General features: G+C 44.1%; 1 protein-coding gene across 4 annotated transcripts in view; it reads left to right on the top strand.

The window, feature by feature from the left end:
- Window positions 1–25,574, top strand: part of LOC142490305 (matrix metalloproteinase-18-like) — a 118,695-nt gene that overhangs the window by 49,746 nt on the left and 43,375 nt on the right. For 3 of the 4 annotated variants that reach the window (XR_012800027.1, XM_075592415.1, XM_075592418.1), the window contains one exon: window positions 18,364–18,528. The exons of the other annotated variant lie outside the window; for it this stretch is intronic. Coding sequence is in view for 2 of the 3 variants with exons in the window: in XM_075592415.1 (XP_075448530.1) it covers window positions 18,364–18,528 (165 nt within the window). In the remaining variant the exon portion in view is untranslated. The remainder of the gene's footprint in view (window positions 1–18,363; window positions 18,529–25,574) is intronic. 4 annotated transcript variants of the gene reach the window in all.

Genomic DNA, 25,574 nt, shown 5'->3' on the forward strand with positions numbered 1-25,574 from the left:
TGGCTGGTGCAGCTTTCTCTGGAAAGAAAAAAATGGAGCAGTTAGTAGGCAGTTACTGTAGTACTGTCAAACTAGTCTACTGTACTGTATACTGGAACTACTGTATAATCTGACTATTGGGAAAGAAAAAATCTGTGCCATACTTACCTGTATCATACTGTACTTACTGTACAATACTACAGCACTGTACTACTTTCCTGATGCTTGCCCATTGCACGCGATGACAATGGGCAACACAGTGGCAATATGGTCTATATATTTATTGCATCGTTCCACGGTGAGTACATCGTTCCAAAAACTCATTATGGCTGTATACAACTCGTCCTTCTTGGAGGGTTTCGCCACTTTACGGATGTGGTCCTTCAGATGCCAGATCATTTCGATCGGATTGAAGTCTGGTGATCTGTGATTGGAAAGAAAGGACAATTAGTTTAAGAGATACAGTACACAGTAAAAACAGTGGGGAACATATAAATGGGACACGGTCTACTGCACTTACTCCGCTGGCGTCTTCACCCAGTTGATGCCGCGCTCAAGGATATGCGCCGTCGACGCGGTGTGCTTGGGATCATTGTCCTGGTAAAAGCGATGACCATTGGGAAAGTCTTGTGTGATGTATCGCACTATCACGGGCACAATGTTGTCTTGGAAGAAATCTTTATTCATGATTCCTATAGTAAGAAAAGAAAAGTGCTCAATAGTACAGTACAGTGCATACGGTAAGGCAACACTAGTCAAGTACAGTGCATTAGGCGGCATTATATTTGAGAAATTGTACCTTCAAAGACGACAATGCATCCCGGTCCACGCCTAGAGATGGCACCCCACACATGCAGCTTCACAGGGTGTTTTGGCCGTGGCTTCAAAGTTATGCGGCCTTTTTTGTGGAACGCAAATCTTGCAAATCTCTCCAGCGACACAGTAGACTCATCAGTGAAGATGCAATCCTGGAAAGTCTCACCGCTGTCGATCCATGCCTGGGCCTGGAGCACTCTTTTGATTTTGTTTGCGTCCCGTATCATGGGGTACGCTCTGTAATGACAATGAATAAAAATTTTTAGCGTCACAGCGCAGTACAGTTTGCAAAACAACACTTTTACTTTACAGTTCCTCCTGTACTGTCCAGTACTAACCTCACACGTCCATATTTCCATCCAATTCTGCGTCTCATCTTCTTTATGCTGCTCTCGGATACAGTCAGATTGTGGTTTTCCTGAAGAGTGTTTTTAACCCTTAATGCGCTCCTCTCATCATTCTCCTCACTTATTCTGTCCACCAGAAGAGTAGTCTCCCTACAATGCAAAGAAATTATATTGTGTTATTAATATGCAGCAATATAAAATGTATACTGTATACTGTACATGTAATGTTGTAATATACAGTAAATATAAATATACAAAAAATGTATACTGCTGTACTATAAATATAAATAGACAAAATATACAGTATACAGTACTGTTGTAATATAAATATACTATATAAATATACTGTTGTTATATCATAATAAATACACATCATATACTGTATATTCTGTTGTAAGATGAATTGCAATATACCAAAAGTGTATACTGCTGCACAAAAAATATAAATTGACCACACATACACTACAGTATATACTGTTGTAATATAATAAATATACTATATAAATACGGTATACTGTTGTTATATCATAATAAATACACATCATATACTGTATATTCCGTTGTAAGATGAATTGCAATATACCAAAAGTGTATACTGCTGCACAAAAAATATAAATTGACCACACATACAGTACACTACAGTATATACTGTTGTAATATAAATATACTATATAAATACGGTATACTGTAGATGTACACTACAGTTTTCTATATTTTTTTTGGTTAAGTTTTATAAATACAGTATACAGTAATAACGCATTTGTTATCTTTGGTGCCTTTTTGCGGTCTCTGTTTTTTCCTTGTGCATGATAGCACACGGTGCTTGATGGCACAACGAGGCCAGAAGCAGTTAACCAGCGCTGGATATCTGCAATTCGTTTTCCGTTCGTGTACATCTCCTTCATTCTCATGCTGAGATCCTTTGAAATCTTCTTAACAGGCATTGCTGCGAGTACTGTAGAAATAAATACAAACACAAGAATGTGTATTCGATGTTTAGTCGATGTGTATTCAATGTGCAGTGAATCCACAAAATGGATGGTGTATTTATATGTTAATGACTCACATTACAGACCACCCACTTTCAACACCTGTACCTGGCCACCATGCATAAAAGGTTGTACACGTTGCATAGCCCACCACTTGCTGATCTTTATCTGAGCCATTGTCCAGATACTGCATTGTGCCTCCCGCTTACATGGAGCATCCCCGGTTCTATGGACGGAAGAACCATCTCACCTCTGCTGTGCCTGCCACACTGAAAAAAAGAAAGGCAGTTACCGTTTCCAAGCCAAAGGCAAAGCGACAGGCTAAGGCCAACAAAGAAAACCTTCTGCTGACCCCAAAGGCTAAGGCTTTTAAAACACGTCAGCCTTATTATGTGAAGAAGAAATACGGTACTGTGCTCGGTACGCAAAACGAATGGCAGCCAACTCACCGAATCCGCAGACCACTTGCTCCCATAAGCTTCGACGACTCTGCTGTAGCTGTCCCAGAAATCTTCAGCCCGGCTTCTCCACCCCCATCTTCTCCGGTTCCATCTGAAGATGCTGCTGCCTCTGAAATCCACGGGTCACTGTCTCCTTTGCTCTTGGACGACTCTGCTTCTCTCCCGGAAATCCAGCGGTCACCTTCTCCATCCCTCTTCGACGACGCTGCAGCTTCTCCTGTACCGGGCATCCCCAGGTCACCTCTTCCACTCTCCATCGATGCCGCTTCTCTCCAGAGAACACCCATCTCATCCTCCGTTGCACCCATCCCCCCAGATCTCCAGATGCCATGCACAAGCAGCTCGTTAGACCGAATCCTGAATGGGCTAAGTGTGGATCTCCCCGGGAATTCTAGTGTGCTGGCAAAGCTAGATCTGCTTCTGGAGTCGGTGCTACATATGGAGCAACGGATGCTACAAATGGAGCAACGGCTGGATCAACGGATGCTACATATGGAGCAACGGATGGATCAACGGATGGACAAGATAGAGGCAGACATAGCGGGCATACATTATTTGCTCGGTGTTAATGCCCCTGTTTCCCCGACGCTGGAGCAGGGGGGTGACATGGATGTGATGCATGGTACCTTCGACCCCCTTCCATCACCAAGCACACCCCCTCCACCAGAAGATGCAGTGTACTATGCTATTGAGGAGGACATGACAACCCCATCAAGACCACGCCAGGAGACAACCCGGCGACCACTACCGGAGGAAAGCTTCCTCCCAGACACCCTACCATTGCCCATCGCCTCAAGTACACCCACTCCCAAAAGACCTCCTACACCCGCTCGCATACAAACAGAGCCCGACATCTCCCTGTGCGATCTGACACCGGCGCTGAGGGAGAAGTATAGGGTGAGGAGTGCTGGTATACCACACAAGTATGCCTTGATCATATTTAAACACCATGTTCCCTACACATTGTACTGCGAGTGGGTGTTCAAAGTGAACTATGATGGGAATCGCCAAAAAAAGGCCCTTCCTTCTAATTTAAGGAAAAAGATTGTGGAAGAAATGCAGCGCTATTACCCTGTTACAGATCCTGTAATGAGAGGCGTTAGAGACTGCATTAATGGCGTTTTGCGCCATGCAAGGAATCGGCCATGGATGGAAAATGGGGAGGACTTTCAGTGAGACCATACTGTAATATTGTGCTGTACTGTACAGTACATGTTTTACCCTATAGTACCTGCTGTACTTAAACAAAGGATACTGAATGTTGTTGTGTGTTGCACGGTTTTTGTACTGTATTTGTAAATAAAAGATTTTGGTGGCGACTTCAGCAATAAAAGAACTGCTTAATTTATCTCACACTCAGTACTACTGTACAAACTGCTTTTTGCTGCCAGACTGCAAACCCGCAAGACCAGCAACATTGTAACAAAAGAGCAATGAGCGCGCAATTGGCGTGGGAACTTCTGTTCTAAGGCCCCTAGAAATAATATTCTTTATTTTATTTATAAACTCACATTTATAAACCCCGTCACCCACCCCAGCTAAACACAATAAAAAATTATCACACACAGCATCCCCGCAATAAATAAATAAATAAATAAATACAAATAAATACATTTGAAATACATTTTTATTTATAGTGTAGATGTGCAGGGGGTCTCGGGAGCTGAACCGCACAGGTTTCAGGTCGGGGGACCCCGTGCCCCCGAGATACAGGCCCCTTTAGGGGGTGCCGGTATCCCTCTGCGTTAAAGGCCCCGATCACGTGACCGGGGCCTGTTAAACAAAGCAGAGCAGAGGGATACCGGCACCCCCTAAAGGGGCCTGTATCTCGGGGGGCACGGGGTCCCCAGACCTGAAACCTGTGCGCTTCAGCTCTGGAGACCCCCTGCACATCTACACTGTGAATAAAACACACACATCATTAAAGAATCATTCTTTAGCTTAGCGGCTATGCGCTATGGTAAAGAAGCAGCATTTCTGTATTTTTAATAATATTGTACAGTGAGCAGGGGGTTCCCTGAGACAGAAATCTAATCTCAGGGGACCCCCTGCTCCTGCACAATATTATTAAAAGTTCAGAAATGATGCTTCATTAGCATAGCGTATAGCCGCTAAGGTAATGAAGGGGTTAAGGCATAATAACCAATAAATACATTCAATACACTACCCACTACCCATGGCAACCTCCGCTGCTGTACAGTAAAACAGAGAAAAAAATGAACACTTTCAAAGTAATGTCCCCTAACCCCTTAATCACCATAGCGGTTATTAACCGCTACACTCATGAAGGGGTTAACCCACCCTCACCCACCACTCGGGACGCCTACTGTACATACCCTCCCACTCTAACCCCCCACCCCGTGAGGCCTAACCACCCTCAACCCTCACCCACTAACTACCCACAAGGGAGGCCTACCCACATACCGTTGGGGAACATTCCCCCCCCCCACCCCCCACCCCCCACCCCCAGTCCCCGCAATCAAAACAATGCACAGCCCCACAATAAACAGCATTCTATTTATTAAATACATTACCCACCCCCTGTGCCCCCCCATAAATACAAGATTTATTCTTTTACATTCAGGGTCCATAACGCAGCCCCACGCTAGTCCCCGGTGGGCTGGCAGGGCACCTGGACAGACCTACAGTTTACCAGCAGCATTCCACAGGTTCTGGAGGCCTGCTGGTGGATCCTGCCAGCACCATAGCCCTCAGGTGGTCTCCTTGGGTCACTGTGGAACACAATTGGGTCCCCACGGTAGGCCCAAGGATGTCTGGGAGCCCCGGGTCAAACCCACAGGTGTCTGCGGGGCCTCGGGTGGTTCCCATGGGGGTCTGGGGAACTCACGGGTGCTCACTACGGGTCCGCGGTGCCCGCACAGAAGTGGGACCACACATCATCATCCCCGCACCTACGGGTCGGAGGTGCCCCCACAGAAGTGGGACCACACATCGTCATGCCCGCAGACTACGGGTCCGCGGTGCCCCCACAGAAGTGGGACCACACATCATCATCCCCGCATGTGTCACCCGTGGAACCACCAGCCTGATACCCTTTAGGATACCCGAGGATTCCCGCGGGTGGTCTCCAGAGGTCCCACGCAAAACCACGGAAGTAACCCTGAATGTAAAAAAATAAACCTGGCCTATACATTCAATACATACACCCTCCCCCCCAACACCTACAGTACAATAATGTGCAAAATAACTATTATCCAGATATGGATAATAGATTAATTGCCCATTATTAAAAACATTAACTAGCATATACAAATAAATAAAGTACTACTGACCTCATCAATACGAAGTGTCCGACGCCAGCGCCTTCCTTCTCTTGCCCACACAAAACATAGCCAAAACCAAGCCAATACATTGCAATTACATTCAGATATCAATTAACCCCTTAAACACCTTATCGGATAATAACCGCAAAGGTAATTAAGGGGTTAAGCCACACAGGCACGATACCCACCCTTCACCCATGAATTTGTACTGTGGCTTCATCATGCAACTATATATATATACTGTATATATATATACAGAGAGACAGAGAAAGAGAGAGAGAGAGAGAGATATATATACAGTATATATATATATATATATATATATATACAGTGCTTGACAAATCACCCAAAAATCTACTCGCCGAACCAAAAAATCTACTCGCCACCTAGTCCCGCCCCTAGTCCCGCCCCCAACCCCGCCTCTAGTCCCGCCCCCAGCCACGCATTTAAAAAAAAGCCATAAATTAAATAAATTGAATAAATTCCTAATAAGAACATTCGTTTTTGATATTAGTTTATTTATTGTATTACATTATACTACAATTAGTCCTTGGTGTGTGTGTGTGTATAAATGTCGAATCTAGAAAAAAAAAGCCAGATGTGGATGACTAGTTTCCTGCACCCCTTAACTAGTGTCTGGATGCCCCCGCTTCACAATATTTAAAGCAGCAATCCCGTCTGGGATCTTACCTGATCCGCAGACCCTCAAAGTCCAGGTACCCTCATTCCCGCAATGTTATACATTGGAGGGGAGGTGTTCGTTACCTGTCTTCTGGGTTAGGGGGGGTTCGATGTCTTCCGTGTGAAGCTTGAGTCAGATCTGGAAGTAAGCAGTATAGGTTATTTCAGTGTAGTATAGGGCAGTTAAGATATCCAGATCCATAGTGTGAGAGTGTGTGGGGGAGAGAGCGAGAGTGTGTGGGGGAGAGAGAGAGAGAGTGTGTGGGGGAGAGAGAGAGAGAGTGTGGGAGAGAGTGAGAGTGAGTGAGTGAGAGAGAGAGAGAGAGAGAGAGAGAGAGAGAGAGAGAGAGAGAGCGAGAGAGAGAGAGAGAGAGAGAGAGAGAGAGTGAGAGAGTGAGAGAGTGAGAGAGTGAGAGAGTGGGAGAGAGAGAGAGTGGGAGAGAGAGAGAGTGGGAGAGAGAGAGTGGGAGAGAGTGAGAGTGGGAGAGAGTGAGAGTGGGAAAGAGTGGGAGAGAGTGGGAGAGAGAGAGAGTGGGAGAGAGAGAGAGTGGGAGAGAGAGAGAGTGGGAGAGAGAGAGAGTGGGAGAGAGAGAGAGTGGGAGAGAGAGAGAGTGGGAGAGAGAGAGAGTGGGAGAGAGAGAGAGTGGGAGAGAGAGTGAGAGAGTGGGAGAGACAGAGAGAGTGGGAGAGACAGAGAGAGAGTGGGAGAGACAGAGAGAGAGTGGGAGAGACAGAGAGAGAGTGGGAGAGACAGAGAGAGAGTGGGAGAGACAGAGAGAGAGTGGGAGAGACAGAGAGAGAGTGGGAGAGACAGAGAGAGAGTGGGAGAGACAGAAAGAGAGTGGGAGAGACAGAAAGAGAGTGGGAGAGACAGAAAGAGAGTGGGAGAGACAGAGAGAGAGAGTGGGAGAGACAGAGAGAGAGTGGGAGAGACAGAGAGAGAGAGTGGGAGAGAGAGAGACAGAGAGAGAGACAGAGAGAGAGACAGAGAGAGAGACAGAGAGAGAGACAGAGAGACAGAGAGAGAGACAGAGAGAGACAGATAAAGAGACGTCAAGGCGCCGTGACGTTGACGCTGCTCCGCGCTGATTGGATGTTTTCAGCCGACAGTGCTCTGAAAAACAGCTTGGCTGTCGGCTGAAAACTCCAGCGTCTCAGCACGCCTGCGGACGCTCACGTGAGCCCCCTCTCAAGGCATCCTCATTGAGTATGCAGGGGCTCAGCGCGGAGCGTCCGCACGGCTCAGCGCGGCCTGTCCTTCTATGGACTCGGCCAGAGAGACAGATAGAGAGAGACAGATAGAGAGAGACAGATAGAGAAAGACAGACAGAGAGAGACAGACAGAGAGAGACAGACAGAGAGAGACACACAGAAAAAGAGAGACACACACAGAAAAAGAGAGACACACACAGAAAAAGAGAGACACACACAGAAAAAGAGAGACACACACAGAAAAAGAGACACACACAGAAAAAGAGAGACACACACAGAAAAAGAGAGACACACACAGAAAAAGAGAGACACACACAGAAAAAGAGAGACACACACAGAAAAAGAGAGACACACACAGAAAAAGAGAGACACACACAGAAAAAGAGAGACACACACAGAAAAAGAGAGACACACACAGAAAAAGAGAGACACACAGAAAAAGAGAGACACACAGAAAAAGAGAGACACACAAAAATGAGAGACACACAAAAATGAGAGACACACAAAAATGAGAGACACACAAAAATGAGAAACACACAAAAATGAGAGACAAAAAAAGAGAGACACAGAACACACACAGAGAGAATGAGAGACAAAGACAGAGAGAGGGCGAGGGTGACACAGGGAGAGGGCGACAGGGAGAAGGCGAGGGCGACACAGGGAGAGGGTGACACTCACAAACACACACTCACTCTCATTCACTCAGACACTCACAGACACGCAGAGACACACTCACGCAGACACTCACGCAGAGACACACTCACGCAGAAGACTCACAGACACACACTCAGAGACACTCACTCACACACACACACAGACACACACAGACACACAGGCACACAGACAGGCACACACACAGACAGGCACACACACAGGCACACTGACAGACACACAGGCACACTGACAGACACACAGGCACACTGACAGACACACAGGCACACTCACAGACACACAGGCACACTCACAGACACACAGGCACACTCACAGACACACAGGCACACTCACAGACACACAGGCACACTCACAGACACACAGGCACACTCACAGACACACAGGCACACTCAAAGACACACTCACAGACACACAGGCACACAGACAGGCACACAGACACACAGACAGGCACACACACAGACACACAGACACACAGACAGGCATACACACAGGCACACTGACAGACACACAGGCACACTGACAGACACACAGGCACACTGACAGACACACAGGCACACTGACAGACACACAGGCACACGCACAGACACACAGGCACACTCACAGACACACAGGCACACTCACAGACACACAGGCACACTCACAGACACACAGGCACACTCACAGACACACAGGCACACTCACAGACACACAGGCACACTCACAGACACACAGGCACACTCACAGACACACAGGCACACTCAAAGACACACAGGCACACTCACAGACACACTCACAGACACACAGGCACACAGACAGGCACACAGACACACAGACAGGCACACACACAGACACACAGACACACAGACAGGCATACACACAGGCACACTGACAGACACACAGGCACACTGACAGACACACAGGCACACTGACAGACACACAGGCACACTGACAGACACACAGGCACACGCACAGACACACAGGCACACGCACAGACACACAGGCACACTCACAGACACACAGGCACACTCACAGACACACAGGCACACTCACAGACACACAGGCACACTGACAGACACACAGGCACACTGACAAACTCACAGGCACACAGGCACACTCACACACTCACAGACACTCAGTCTGTCACTCACACACTCACCGGGTCACACGTGGCAGCAGTGGGGTCTCCGCACGGCAGTGGGCCCTCTCCAAGACATGGGACACACAGCGCAGCAGCAGCAGCAGCAGCAGCAGCAGCAGGTCCCCCCCCCCGAAGCGGCCGACGCCGCAGCACGCTCCCCGGACACCCCCGGGCAGCAAGCGAGGATCGGGGGCAGGTGATTAGGGGGAGATCATGGGCAGGAGGCGGACTAGCGCAGGAGGCGCGCACGGGGGAAGCTGGGTTGGCACTTCCCCCTCCGTCCCACGTGGGGAGCGGAGGGTGCGGGGGGGCTGGATCGCGTGGTTGTTTTGGGCTTCCCCCTCCGTCCCACGTGGGGAGCGGAGGGTGCGGGGGGGCTGGATCGCGCGCTTGTTTTGGGCTTCCCCCTCCGTCCCACGTGGGGAGCGGAGGGGGGAGGGTGTGGGGGGCTGGATCGCGCGCGGCGCTTGTTTTGGGCTTCCCCCTCCGTCCCACGTGGGGAGCGGAGGGGGGGGCTGGGTTGCGCGCGGGGCTTGGTTTGGGCTTCCCCCTCCATCCCACGTGGGGAGTGGGGGGGGAGGGATGCGGGGGATTCTGGGTTGCTGGGGGGAACAGGCAGCGCAAATGGCAGGACACTCTGCTTGCCCTGTGCACGCGCGCCGGGACCACAGGATTTGCCGCCATTTTTTTTAACTTTTTTTTTAACCCAATCAGGGAGGGGGATTATTTATTTATTTATTTAAAAAAAAAAAAAAAATTGGCACGAGCAGGGGAATTCATTGAGCTGCAGCACGGGTCGCCAGCTGCCTAAATCCACTCGCAACGGGCGACTGGTTATCATTATTTGTCGAGCACTGTATATATATATATATATATATATATATATATATATATATATATATATATATATATATATATATATATTATATATATATATATATACTGTATATATATATATATATATATATACACACACGTTATATACAGTACACACCCATGATAAACCAATATACAGTACAAATAAATGTAGAAGGGTTATCAAAAGCATACTGCCCTACAACCAAACACGTCTCCATACAGACACTACATTAAAATCAATTTCCTTTAAAAATCCTAACTGATCTCACAATCTACTGTACTGTATATGATCACAAACTAATGAAAAAAGTCACATTCCAAAATGCATAAAATCTATGCACCATACTGTATACATTCTGCAAATTAATCAACGTAAACAAAAATCAATTAGCAATCATTATTTACATCCCTAAACATTTCACACTCAATCACGAACAATGAAACCATTAACAGATTCACGCCTAGAGCAGAACAATTAAGCCTTTGAAAAAATATAAGTACCGACAAAAATACAACCTTTACAACCAAGGCTATCTATCCCTGACCTTCCTCAAACACACAATACAATACCAAGGAATAATACATCTATCTAATTTTAAAATACTTTAAACTCACAAAATAATTAAAAACACATCTAATCCAGCTTTTAAAACATCATCGTTTCTTACCCTGAATGTATACTGTACAGTATATCTCTCTAGACATATATATTGTACATACATACATACATACAGTGGCAAGAAATTATATACCACAAAAAAAAAAAAAATACACATGTTAAAAAACCTTTTGAAAAAATTAACAAGTTAAATAAAATACATTTATTTACTGTAGTTCACTTACCATTACTTGCCCCCACCGACTCCCGTTGCGCAGCTTACTCACGAACCAATCCACGATCAGGAACCCATAAAATAATAAACCATTCAAAATAATAAACATTAAACTAAAAATCAAAATCAATCCACGGGTCTTCTACTTGTAATACATCTTCATCTGTATTCTTCTTTCTTCTATCTCCTTCCGGGTGGGGCAGGGCGTGGTCTTCTTTCCATCATCGGCCACGCCCTTGTCTTTTTTCTTCTCCGGAGGTCCTTCCTCCGCGGCGTCTGGCTGCAAAATGAGACGACATAGGCTTTTAAAGGCCTATGACGTCACATTTTTCGTCATGGTTCCCACGGTCCTGATTGGACCGTGAAAACCATGTGTTTTGGCCGATAAAAAAAAAATGATGACGTCACTTAAAGGGAATGAAAGCACAGCCAATCAGAATGGCTTTGCTTCAATTGCCTTTAAGATGACGTCATGAAAAGGCACATGGCCGTGCACACATGGTACTAGAGCCAATCAGAGCGTGGGAACTTTATCCCTACTCTGATTGGCTCTGGTATACCATGTGTCAGGGGCTTGGGGGAGAAAGGATGTGACGTCAATGAAAACCTGTCACGTGGTACGGTAGCCAATCAGAGCGTGGGAACTTTATCCTTATTGACGTCACATCCTTTCTCCCCCAAGCCCCTGACACATGGTATACCAGAGCCAATCAGAGTAGGGATAAAGTTCCCACGCTCTGATTGGCTACCATACCATGTGAGGGCAGCCATGTGCCTTTTCATGACGTCATCTTAAAGGCAATTGAAGCAAAGCCATTCTGATTGGCTGTGCTTTCATTCCCTTTAAGTGACGTCATCATTTTTTTTTTATCGGCCAAAACACATGGTTTTCACGGTCCAATCAGGACCGTGGGAACCATGACGAAAAATGTGACGTCATAGGCCTTTAAAAGCCTATGTCGTCTCATTTTGCAGCCAGACGCCGCGGAGGAAGGACCTCCGGAGAAGAAAAAAGACAAGGGCGTGGCCGATGATGGAAAGAAGACCACGCCCTGCCCCGCCCGGAAGGAGATAGAAGAAAGAAGAATACAGATGAAGATGTATTACAAGTAGAAGACCCGTGGATTGGTTTGGATTTTTAGATTAATGTTTATTATTTTGAATGGTTTATTATTTTATGGGTTCCTGATCGTGGATTGGTTCGTGAGTAAGCTGCGCAACGGGAGTCGGTGGGGGCAAGTAATGGTAAGTGAACTACAGTAAAGAAATGTATTTTATTTAACTTGTTAATTTTTTCAAAAGATTTTTTAACATGTGTATTTTTTTTTTTTTTGTGGTATATCATTTCTTGCCACTGTATGTATGTATGTATACTGTATATGTCTAGAGAGATATATACATACAGTACAGTACAGGGTAAGAAATGATGTTGTTTTAAAAGCTGGATTAGATGTGTTTTAAATTATTTTGTGTATGCTGCTATGCTTTATTGTGAGTTTAAAGTATTTTAAAATTAGATAGATGTATTCCTTGGTATTGTATTGTGTGTTTGAGGAAGGTCAGGGATAGGCTTGGTTTGTAAAGGTTGTATTTTTGTCGGTACTTATATTTTTTCAAAGGCTTAATTGTTCTGCTCTAGGCGTGAATTTGTTAATGGTTTTATTGTTCGGGATCTAGTGTGAATTGTTTAGGGATGTAAATAATGATTGCTAATTGAGTTTTGTTTACTTGGTTGATTAATTTGCAGAATGTATATGGTGCATAGATATTTAGGCATCATTTATATTGGAATGTAAGTTGTTTAAATGGCTTTTCAGAGGTTTAGTGATGATTTACAGTAGATTGAGAGATCAGTTATGAATATTAAAGGAAATTGATTTTAATTTAGTGTGTATGTATGGAGAAGTGTTTGGTTGTAGGACAGTGCTTTTGATAACCCTTCTACATTTATTTGTACTGTATATTGGTTTATCATGGGTGTGTATATAACGTGTGTGTATATATATATATATATATATACTGTATATATCTCTCTCTCTCTCTCTCTCTTTCTCTCTGTCTCTCGGTATATATATATATACAGTATATATATACAGTATATAGTTGCATGATGAAGCCACAGTACAAATTCATGGGTGAAGGGTGGGTATCGTGCCTGTGTGGCTTAACCCCTTAATTACCTTTGCGGTTATTATCCGATAAGGTGTTTAAGGGGTTAATTGATATCTGAATGTACTTGCAATGTATTGCCTTGGTTTTGGCTATGTATTGTGTGGGCAAGAGAAGGAAGGCGCTGGCATCGGACACTTCGTATTGATGAGGTCAGTAGTACTTTATTTATTTGTATATGCTAGTTAATGTTTTTAATAATGGGCAATTAATCTATTATCCATATCTGGATAATAGTTATTTTGCACATTATTGTACTGTAGGTGTTGGGGGGGAGGGTGTATGTATTGAATGTATAGGCCAGGTTTATTTTTTTTACATTCAGGGTTACTTCCGTGGTTTTGCGTGGGACCTCTGGAGACCACCCGCGGGAATCCCCGGGTATCCTAAAGGGTATCAGGCTGGTGGTTCCACGGGTGACACATGCGGGGATGATGATGTGTGGTCCCACTTCTGTGGGGGCACCGCGGACCCGTAGTCTGCGGGCATGACGATGTGTGGTCCCACTTCTGTGGGGGCACCTCCGACCCGTAGGTGCGGGGATGATGATGTGTGGTCCCACTTCTGTGCGGGCACCGCGGACCCGTAGTGAGCACCCGTGAGTTCCCCAGACCCCCATGGGAACCACCCGAGGCCCCGCAGACACCTGTGGGTTTGACCCGGGGCTCCCAGACATCCTTGGGCCTACCGTGGGGACCCAATTGTGTTCCACAGTGACCCAAGGAGACCACCTGAGGGCTATGGTGCTGGCAGGATCCACCAGCAGGCCTCCAGAACCTGTGGAATGCTGCTGGTAAACTGTAGGTCTGTCCAGGTGCCCTGCCAGCCCACCGGGGACTAGCGTGGGGCTGCGTTATGGACCCTGAATGTAAAAGAATAAATCTTGTATTTATGGGGGGGGCACAGGGGGTGGGTAATGTATTTAATAAATAGAATGCTGTTTATTGTGGGACTGTGCATTGTTTTGATTGCGGGTACTGGGGGTGGGGGGTGGGGGGTGGGGGGTGGGGGGGGGGGAATGTTCCCCAACGGTATGTGGGTAGGCCTCCCTTGTGGGTAGTTAGTGGGTGAGGGTTGAGGGTGGTTAGGCCTCACAGGGTGGGGGGTTAGAGTGGGAGGGTATGTACAGTAGGCGTCCCGAGTGGTGGGTGAGGGTGGGTTAACCCCTTCATGACTGTAGCGGTTAATAACCGCTATGGTGATTAAGGGGTTAGGGGACATTACTTTGAAAGTGTTCATTTTTTTCTCTGTTTTACTGTACAGCAGCGGAGGTTGCCATGGGTAGTGGGTAGTGTATTGAATGTATTTATTGGTTATTATGCCTTAACCCCTTCATTACCTTAGCGGCTATACGCTATGCTAATGAAGCATAATTTCTGAACTTTTAATAATATTGTGCAGGAGCAGGGGGTCCCCTGAGATTAGATTTCTGTCTCAGGGAACCCCCTGCTCACTGTACAATATTATTAAAAATACAGAAATGCTGCTTCTTTACCATAGCGCATAGCCGCTAAGCTAAAGAATGATTCTTTAATGATGTGTGTGTTTTATTCACAGTGTAGATGTGCAGGGGGTCTCCAGAGCTGAAGCGCACAGGTTTCAGGTCTGGGGACCCCGTGCCCCCCGAGATAGAGGCCCCTTTAGGGGGTGCCGGTATCCCTCTGCTCTGCTTGGTTTACAGGCCGCGATCACGTGATCGGGGCCTTTAACGCAGAGCACTCAGCACTCAGAAACACAGGCCAGGCAAATTTAACACACACACACAATAGGGGGAGGTTTTTTTTACATAGATTGCAGGGAAGCTTAACGCACACACACAATAGGGGGATAGGGGGAGGGTTTTTTTACATAGATTAGAGAGAAGGCAGGGCGTTTTAAAAGCGAGAATAGGGGGAGGGGGTTTTACATAGATTAGAGAGAAGGCAGGGCGTTTTAAAAGCGAGAATAGGGGGAGGGGGTTTTACATAGATTAGAGAGAAGGCAGGGCGTTTTAAAAGCGAGAAAAGGGGGAGGGGTTTTTACATACAGTAGATTAGAGAGAAGGCAGGGAGTTTTAACACAGACGTGAAAAATATGTATTGAATGTATTAATTGTTTATTATGCCTTAACCCCTTCATTGCCTTAGCGGCTATCCGCTATGGTAATGACGCAGCATTTTCCGTATTTTTAATAATATTGATCAGGAGCAGGGGGGGTCCCTGAGCATTAATTTCTGGCTCAGGGAACCCCCTGCTCACTGTACAATATTATTAAAATACACAAATGATGCTTCTTTAACATAGCGCATAGACGCTAAGGTAAAGAACGAGTGTTTATTTATACTGTATATTGTATGTCTTTTATTGATACTGTACATGTGCAGAGGGTCTCCAGAGCAGAAGCGCACAGGTTTCAGGTCTGGGGACCCCGTGCCCCCCGAGATACAGGCCCCTTTAGGGGGTGCCGGTATCCCTCTGCTCTGCTTGGTTTACAGGCCGCGGTCACGTGATCGGGGCCTTTAAACGCAGAGGGATACCGTCACCCCCTAAAGGGGCCTGTATCTCGGGGGGCACGGGGTCCCCAGACCTAAAACCAACGCGATTCAGCTCCGGAGACCCCCTGCACATCTACACTATCAATAAAAATGTATTTCAAATAATTTTTATTCTGCCGATGTTTGCGCAGAGAGAGAGCAGCGGATCTCTCTCTGCTGCAAACACATCACGCCCCCGCCGCCCATACAGTAGTATCATTTATGTATATGCATACAGTATACAGTACTGTACAGTATGTGTACAGTACTGTATGTTAGGGCTTATAGGGGTTGTTGTTATACAGTATATATATATATATACAGTATATATACTGCATTACAATTCATTATAGGGGACGGCTTCACAGAGAACAGCTCGCAAGCGCCACCATGTGTATTTTCACGGCATTGCAGTATTTCAGCAAGCCGGAATAAAAAGCTTAAATCCCTGCCGGAAAAGAACGCAATGCACTCTGGCAGAAAACTATCAGAAACCTGAATACACCCGAGTATACTCGAATTCACGGGACTAGCCGTGCTCGAATAAAGTGTGTCGCCAGTGTATCTCCCCTGGATCAGAAATACAGCGCTGATGTAATTACCAAACTGATAGAATACATCCTCACACACAACTACTTCAGCTTCAACAAGGAAATGTACCTACAACTAATGAGGACTGCAATGGGTACCAAGATGGCACGGCAATATGCCAATCTTTTCAAGGCAAATCTTGAACAAAGATTCCTAACTACATGCCTCCACAAACCCTACAAATATTACAGATACATTGATGACCTGTTTATAATATGGACAGAGGATGAAGAAAACCTAAAACAATTCCACGAGTCCCTGAACTCATTCCATCCATCAATTAAACTCAAAGTTGATTATTCGGCAAACCGAATAAACTTTCTAGATACTACAGTAACACTGAAAGATGGCAAACTACACACATCTGTATACAAGAAACCAACTGACAGATGCAGTTACCTCCACAACTCCAACTTCCATCCCACTCATACCAAACAAGGTATCATACACAGCCAGGCAATAAGATACCACCGCATATGCTCTGACACTGAAGACAGAAACAGGCATCTCACAACCCTGACCGAATCGTTCAGACAGAAGGGATACAAACCAAAGAACATTGCCAAAACTATTACATCTGCACTAAAAGCCCCACGAGAACACCTGCTACAATACAGACAGAAAGAACCTACCACACGCATACCACAATTGACCACATACAACCCTACCCTTGAGGGTATACGAAAAATAATCGAAGATCTGCAACCCATGCTGACAGAGGATGCGACATTAAAAGAAATCTTTCCCAAACCTCCCATTCCGGCAACCACCAAAACTCAAACAGAAATTAGTCAGCAGAAAACTTCGCAACAAATTTAAAGACATGGATAATGGCACAAAACCGTGCAGCAACAAACGCTGCAAACTCTGCAAACACATTTGCCAAGATCCCACAGCCAGTCACAACCATAGAACATTCAATGTTAAAGGATCATACAGCTGCACATCCAGAAATATAGTGTATATGATTCAGTGCAACAAATGTGACCAAGGCTGCTACATTGGGGAAACCAGCCAAAAACTACAAGGAAGAATGAATATGCACAGACACTCTATACTCCATCACGAAGAAGGAAGATACTGCTCACCTGTGGGACATCACTTCTCACAACCAGATCATTCCATAAATGATTTAAAAATCAAAATCCTCAATGGAATGTTTTAAAGCACCCAAGAACGGAAAACATTTGAACTCAGAATGATAAGACTCTTTGACACCAAAATCAAAGGACTTAATGTGGACATTGGTTTTCTCACACCCTATCAAAATTGTTTGTAATTATCCTGCTTGCCTCAATTCTTATCCACACTTTCTCTCCCCCCCCAGCATCCCTTCCCCTCCCCACCTTTCTTTGACACTGTCCCCTGGCTTCAAACACTTAACACCCTACCTTATCTACAGTAAATATCTGTTGGTTTTTTTCCCCCTCTCTCTACCCTGTATTAGCCATTGAATCCTTTGTATATCAGTATTGCTTGACCTGAAGAAGAGAGGAGAACTCTCGATAGCTTGTCCTATGACATAAATTGTTAGTCCAATAAAAAAGGTATCACCTAATACTGAAGAACTCATTTATTCTGCAACTGGACTAACATGGCTATTTTCTGCTTTATATATATATATATATATATATATATATATATATATATATATATATATATATATATATATATATCCCTTACCTTTCTCCCAAATATTCTTGATACAATCACAGTACCTGTCACTATACAGTATAAGGCAATAGGAGAAAAAAAATCTAGCAATAAGCTTTTGGGTCTTATAGGATTAATTGATTTAAAACAATGATCTGTTCTATTCATACTTGTGTGTTTCCTCTTAGCTTACAATTTGTTTCTTGTGGCTGCTCATGAGTTTGGACATTCCCTGGGGCTTTCTCATTCCAAGGACCCTGGCGCCTTGATGTATCCAACTTATTCAAGAAGCACTGACCCCAATCAATTTCACCTTCCTCAAGATGATATAAATGCCATACAGTATCTTTATGGTAAGCATCTTACTTCAAAAAAGACATAGGGTCCTATTCTAGTAGCCGTCATAAATCATCTCCCTGGGCATGTTACACCGCCATTTTTTTTCAGTGTATTTATCACGGTATTTAGAAAGCCTTCATGAAGGCTTCTAGAATAGGCCACTTTCCCCAACCCAAAGCTAACGAGGGTCGGCGATGTAATATACGCCTCCCTCAAAAGGTCACACCCATGGATCTGCAGCTATCTGGCCCAGCTGCATAGAGAGCTGCACAGAGAGAGCCGCCTCTTCCTGTGCATATCTAACCAGCGATCGCAGGGTTTTAATAAAAAATGTATTACTAGTGTACGTGAGCAGGGGGTCTCTAGAGCAGAACTGCTTTGATTTCAGACCCGAGATTCAGGCCCCGTAATGGGGTGCCGGTATCTCCTTTGCATTTAAATGTCCCGCGTCACGTGACCAGGACATTAAATGCATAGGAGATACCGGCACCCCATAACGGGCCTATATCTTGGGAAGCAGGGTGTCCCCGGACCTGAAATCAAGGCGGTTCTGCTCCGGAGAACCCCTTCTCATGTACACTAGTAATAAATTTTTTATTAAAACAGCTTTATTACCTTAGCGTCTAGCCGCTAAGGCAGTGAGGGCTGAGGGGGTGGATGAAGGGGCAGTAGCCCCAGGGTGGGTGGTTAGGCCTGCCAGGAAGGTTGCAGGATGAGTTAACCCCTTCACTACCATAGCGGTGGGAACCGCTATGTAATGAATGGGTTAACCAGTACCGCTACCCCCTGGAAGGGCTAAACACCCACCCTTGTGGCTACTACCCCCTTCACCTAATTCATCTACCCCCAATAAACAAAAATAAACACAACAACCCTACTATCCACCACTGGGCAAAATGACTATTATCCAGATATGGATAATAGCTCATTTGCCCATTCAAAATCAAACAACCAGCCAGCATAAATAAAGTAAATAAAACTTCTACTTACCCCTGGCATGATGAAGGGCATCCTCGTCACCATACTCCAGGTCCATGTCCTCCGTTGGTAGCAAGAGTACAAGAAAAAATACAATCTAATAGCCGCTAACCCCTTAACCACCTTAGCAGTTAATAACCACTATACTAATTAAGGGGATACTCCTCTCCCCTGCTACCCACCCTGGAGGCCTAACCACCCACCCCGGGCCCACTATACCCACCCTCTACCCATTGACTGGCACAGTGGTACATCATCCCCATATAATTTAGGCATGATGTCACTACAGCAGTCAATGGGCAACCTAAGACAAATCATTAAGGCCAAAAATACACACGAATAAAAGAATAACACAAGCACCTAAACACACCAACAATGAAAGAACTAAAAAGCTGAATAGTACACATCAATAAAATATTACCAAAACAGCAAAATAATTAAAATTATGTTATTCCAAAACACATAAGAATAGAATAATGACAGGCAATGCATTTTTTTGGCAAATTCTTGTTTTGAATTGATTGTTATTTTTTCTATTTCTGTTTATTGTTATGATTAAATTGTTTGGATTTTAGATGGCTTGTTTTTAGTACATTTTTGGGTTGGTTAGCAGTTTAAATTAATTAATTGTTTTGTTGGCAAGTGGTTTTATTTATTTAATTGATTTGCTGGCCAGTGCTTTTATTGATTTAATTGATTTGTTGGCTAGTGCTTTTATTTCTTGAATTGGTTGGATAGGTGTTTATTTAATTGTATTCTTATGTTTTGGAATAACATAATTTGAATTATTTTGCTGTTTTAGTAATAGATAAATGTTATTGATGTGTACTATTTGGCTTTTGAGTTGTTTTATTGGTGTTTTTAGGTGCTTGTGTATATCTTTGATTATTAAAGCTATACCGTAGTGGCTTATCATGCCCAAATTATATGGGCATGGTGTACCACTGTGCCAATCAATGGGTAGAGGGTGGGTATAGTGGGCTCGGGTTGGGTGGCTGGGCCTTCTGGGTGGGTAGCAGGGGAGGGGGGTTAACCCCTTAATTACTATAGCGGTTATTAACCGCTAAGGTTGTTAAGGGATTAGGGACCATTAGATTGTATTTTGTACTGTTACTGCCAATGGAGGACATTGACCTGGAGTATGGTGATGAGAATGCCCTTCATCATGGCAGGGGTAAGTAGAAGTTTTATTTACTTTATTTCTGCTGGCAGGCCAATGTTTGATTTTGAATAGGCAAATTAGTTATTATCCATATGTGGATAATCGTTATTTTGCCCCTTACTTTACTGTATGTGTTGGGGGTCGAGGAGGTGGGTAGTAGGGTTTTTGTGTTTTTAAATGTTTATTGTGGGCAACGAGGATGGGTGAAGTTTGTATTTGGCCGTTGGTGGTTGTTTATACCTACCGGGTGGGTAACGGAAGGGTTATCTCCACCCGCAACCCCCTAGCAAGACCTAAATATGCACAAGGGCCAAATACCACCTTAACTCACCCCCACTACCCACAATAAACATGGCACCGGTAGGAAACCCTTTCATTGCCTTAGCGGTTAGTAGCCAAGGTAATGAAGTTGCCTGTAAATGCATTTTTTATGCATCTAATTCATGCCAGGGGCCTCTGGCGCTAGTATTAATGTGAATCAGCTCCAGAGACACCTGGCATCAATCCGATGCAGAACAGATTATTATTTTTTTTACTTAGTCCCTCTCTCACCGCCGCCTCTGAAGCTTCTCACCAGCTTCAAACCAACTTTTTCTGGCGTGAGGAGTTTGGGAGGAAATCGCCATTCTAGAGCCACGATTAGCCTTGAGCTAATTGAGGATACTAGAATTGCACAAATTTCAAAACTGCCGATAAGCAGCTTATCGACGCTCATCTGGGAATGTGTTTTTCACGAGAGCCAAAAATGCATTTGCCGCCCACTTATCAAGGCTTTCTGAATCGCTATAGGCATTTTTGCCCTATAACAGCTAAAAAGTCTCTAAGTGGGTTATGACGGCTACTAGAAAAGGCCCCATATATTCCAATCGAAAGTCCTTGTCTGATTTTACGAATAATGGGTTAAGGCTTCTGAAAAGTCATACAGTACATAGAAATTGATTGCACACAACAGCCGCTTGGCATGTAAAATCATATGCAGCTTAATAATAATAATAACTTTATTTCTTACAGTACTTTTCTCCTAAAAGGATTTAAAGAGTTTCACAATTACAATCTAGCTTGTGGTATGCAGCACTCTGCATAGATTTTTAAAGGCACAATCCCTGCTGCGGACGAATTTACAATCAATAAATCAATGTTTTGGTGCCCGATGCGCAGGGAGGTAAAGTGATCTAGATCAGGGGTTTTCAACCCCAGTCCTCAAAACCGGCCAACAAGTTAGGTCTTAAGGATAACCCAACTTCAGTACAGGTGGCTCAATCAGTGGCTCCGTCAAAGACTGAGCTACTGATTGAGCCATCTGTGCTGAAGCAGTGATAGCCTTAAAATCTGACCTGTTGGGGGGTCTTGAGAACTGGAGGTGAGAACTCCTGATCTAGAAAATGTAAGTGTGCTGCACCTCAGTATTGAGTGGCCAGGCCAGAGGCTTAGCTAGATATGCACAGGCCCCCGAGCAACATTTTTTTCAGGACCCCATTATGAGTAAACATATTCTGAGGATTCAAGAGTTTCCTTCGGGTTCCTCACGCGTGTTGGAATGCGAGCCTTCCCCTCTACACCTCTCACTCTCCTCGTGTATTTCTCTACCCCATCTCACACCCCCGCCCTCACTACCTCCTTTGCCTCTCACACTCCCACCCTCTGCTATTACTCAGTACACCCCCCTTCACACTCAATCCAGCTCCCTCATTCCCCTCTTCACAATCATTTCTTCCCTCCTCCCCGGCCACATACGCATACAATTCCCCCCTACAATACAGTCCCCCCCCCCCACAATACACAAATTACAATAACTATCTACACACTCACTCTGATAACCACTCACACACACTACAATAAACCCCCACACTAAAAATAACCCCCACACACGCACACTGCAATAGACACTTGAGGGTTAGGTGTGGGGGGATTTTACTAGGAGGATGAGGAGCAGGGAGGGGGGAGCAGCGGAGGGCTCTGACTGTGCATCTGAGGAGCGGAGGTCTGACAGAGCTGCTGTTTAGGCATCTGATAATGTAAATACGAAGGGGATTAACTTGGTGTTTGTGCACCTGGGGCAAGCCCCCATCCCACCCCAAACCAGCACACTGACAGACACTGAGGCACACACAGCAACTGAACAAAACGGTGTAGGTGGGCCCTGCTCAGCCTAATATAATGTAACTAGAGGGGTGCAAACTGGGATTAGATATGAAAAAAGAGAAAATTATGTCTTAGCAATGCACTCAACCTCAACTGTATCAAGGAAATTAAATAATTAACTGGAAAGCGATGGCATGCCCTATAGGATAAACTCCATCTCCACTAAATGTATAGTCATAAATGTTTAATGATTTGGATAGAAACTTTTTAAAAAAATCAAAACCTAAATCCAAGTTAACACTTGAAAACTGACAGCTGAGGGGGCTAGAAAATTCCCTTCTCTTCCCTAGATCTCTTCAAACCTTAATTCAAATAAGTATCAAAGGCACTTTAATTAACGTAGAACTTGGTATCTGAGTGATATTTTGGATATAAATATACCAATTACGCTAAATCACTGTTAGTGACTAAAAAAATATTTACAATGAGTAATGCTAAATATGTGCTTATATACAAAGTTAAAAAAGTGATAAATAAGCTCTGTTGAGGGTCCCCTGTTTGCATTGGTGACAGTGGTAGTGAACTCACTGTGTTGTTGAAATACAGCACACATTCCACAGAGTTAATAACTGCGGCCGAAATATCAAAGAAAGGTAACTTTGAAATCTGCAGTGTAAGTGAAAACAAATTAACAGTGTTATCCTTATTAATAAGAGAGTAAACAGAGCTGATAATCTGTGTATAGAAACTATTCAAGTTCTACCTTTCTACTAGTGGTTGCCTCATGTGCCCACATCTTTGTTAGCTAGCTCAGTTAATAAATCACTCAAAGAGTGACAAATAATTACTGTGCACCATGCGGCTACATGTATATACACATTAGTAAGTGAATATTACAGAGGGTCCCATGATACTGTAGTACAGAAGACCATGAAAATAGACTCACTGTGTTATTCAATTGCAACAATTGGACTGCAAATGGTTAGTAAACGGCCCCATTTGTATCAAAGTGGAAAGCTTCGTAAAACTGCAGCATGAGTGAAAAACAAATGTAGCAATATAATCACTGCTAAAGAAAGTAAACAGAGCTTGTGATCCTGATGTAGAGGCTAATAATGTTATATCTCTCTGCCAGTGGCTGCCTTGTGGGCCCACATCTTTATTAACTTGCTCAGCTATGTAAATCATTAAAATATTGGTAATGAAGCTGTAAAATATAAGACTGCAGCCGCACTACTGAACTGATGACCGTGACGTCATCACTACTCGATTCGCATTTCGTTCTTGCACAAACTTCTTCGGGGGTGAGCGGGTCTCTACTACTCTCAGATATTTGTACGTCAAGGATGTCATGGCAACCCGACTCAGCTGGAGGAGTAAGTATGAATCAATCTATAGTCTATATATTGTATTCACAATCCTAGTCATACCAACTAAAAGAGACTGCTCAAATTAAAAGTAGGAAATATATCCTGCAGTTAAAAATGGATTCAATCAAGTCTACTGTACGTCTGCAATGATATTGCAGTTACTCCGAGTGTCAATGACTTCCTTATTAACCTCTGCAATGCTGGATGATACAGCAACTTGTAGTATAATCGCAGACATAGTGCTAAACGGAAAGATAGTTGGCACTAAGTCCAAATTCTGTAAAAAGAGATATAGTACCCTGTATTTAACCATTAACAAAAAGGAAATTCGGCACCTAATATTACTAAGTCAACAAAGAAAAACTATGTGAACTAAGTGTCAAGAAAATAAAGTGAAGTGAGCGCAGTCTCACAAAACATGTGGTGTGGTAGTGTTTTGTACACTGCATGTACTTATTTTGCCCAAGCTGATTTTATTAACTGTTCCGTTGAAGAGACTGAGTGGGTGAATACGCATGGAGTCATACTTTTCATTAGTTGTTTCAATCAACGATAAGTACACTTGCAGTCTCCAGTCGCAGTCTTGTGACATCACCATGAGGCGCCGGAACAGCTGGACTTGTTTTCGGTTCCTGAGGTGTGTGTCCACGAGGCAATGGCAGTTGCTTGTCAGTATTGATCCACAGTTGGTGCGTTTGGATCCTCCAAGTGTTCAGGACGCTTGTACAACTTTTCCCTGTAGTGCTGTGAGACCACTTTCAAGAGACCCATTGGAGGTTTGCTACATCTTGCCATTGGACTATTTATGGTTGGAGTTCCTTTTATTTATTTTCTGGACATTTAGTTCACATAGTTTTTCTATGTTCACTTAGTAATATTAGGTGCAGAATTTCCCTTTTTTATATGTCATTGGTTAGATTTGTATCAATCTTTTTTTCAGACTGCCTATCTTTCACAATTGAAAGTATTCCGTTTGTAAGCACTTGATAATATTTTAAGCATTAGCGCTGTTAAGCACATTATTCTTTTTGCACGCTGTATTTAACCATATATTACCCAATTATAATTATGGTAATAATACACACAAAAATACTCTCATACAGGAAAGACAATATAGGAACCTATATCGCAGATCCTAATGTCCATCTAGTTATCAATATTGATGTTGCTATTCTCCAAAGTCGTGGAACATTTGGGTTATATGGGTTATACATATGAGTCGGTAAAACACTAGGTTAATGATGAATTAAATGCCCTTTATTTTTTATTTTCACAGATGTATTCATCACCAGGCGACTGGAAAGGTAAGTATCACTCCCAACCATCATAAATGTAACATTTTATTTCACTCATTCTGATTGTAAATTAAACTCTGTGCCTTTAATTAAATAAATAAAGGCATATCCACTTGTGGGAAGCATATGTCAGACAGATCTCCTTCCGACTTGAGAGTTATCAATATTGCATT

The sequence above is a fragment of the Ascaphus truei genome, chromosome 3 (genome assembly GCF_040206685.1).
Source record: "Ascaphus truei isolate aAscTru1 chromosome 3, aAscTru1.hap1, whole genome shotgun sequence".
Classification (NCBI taxonomy): domain Eukaryota; kingdom Metazoa; phylum Chordata; class Amphibia; order Anura; family Ascaphidae; genus Ascaphus; species Ascaphus truei.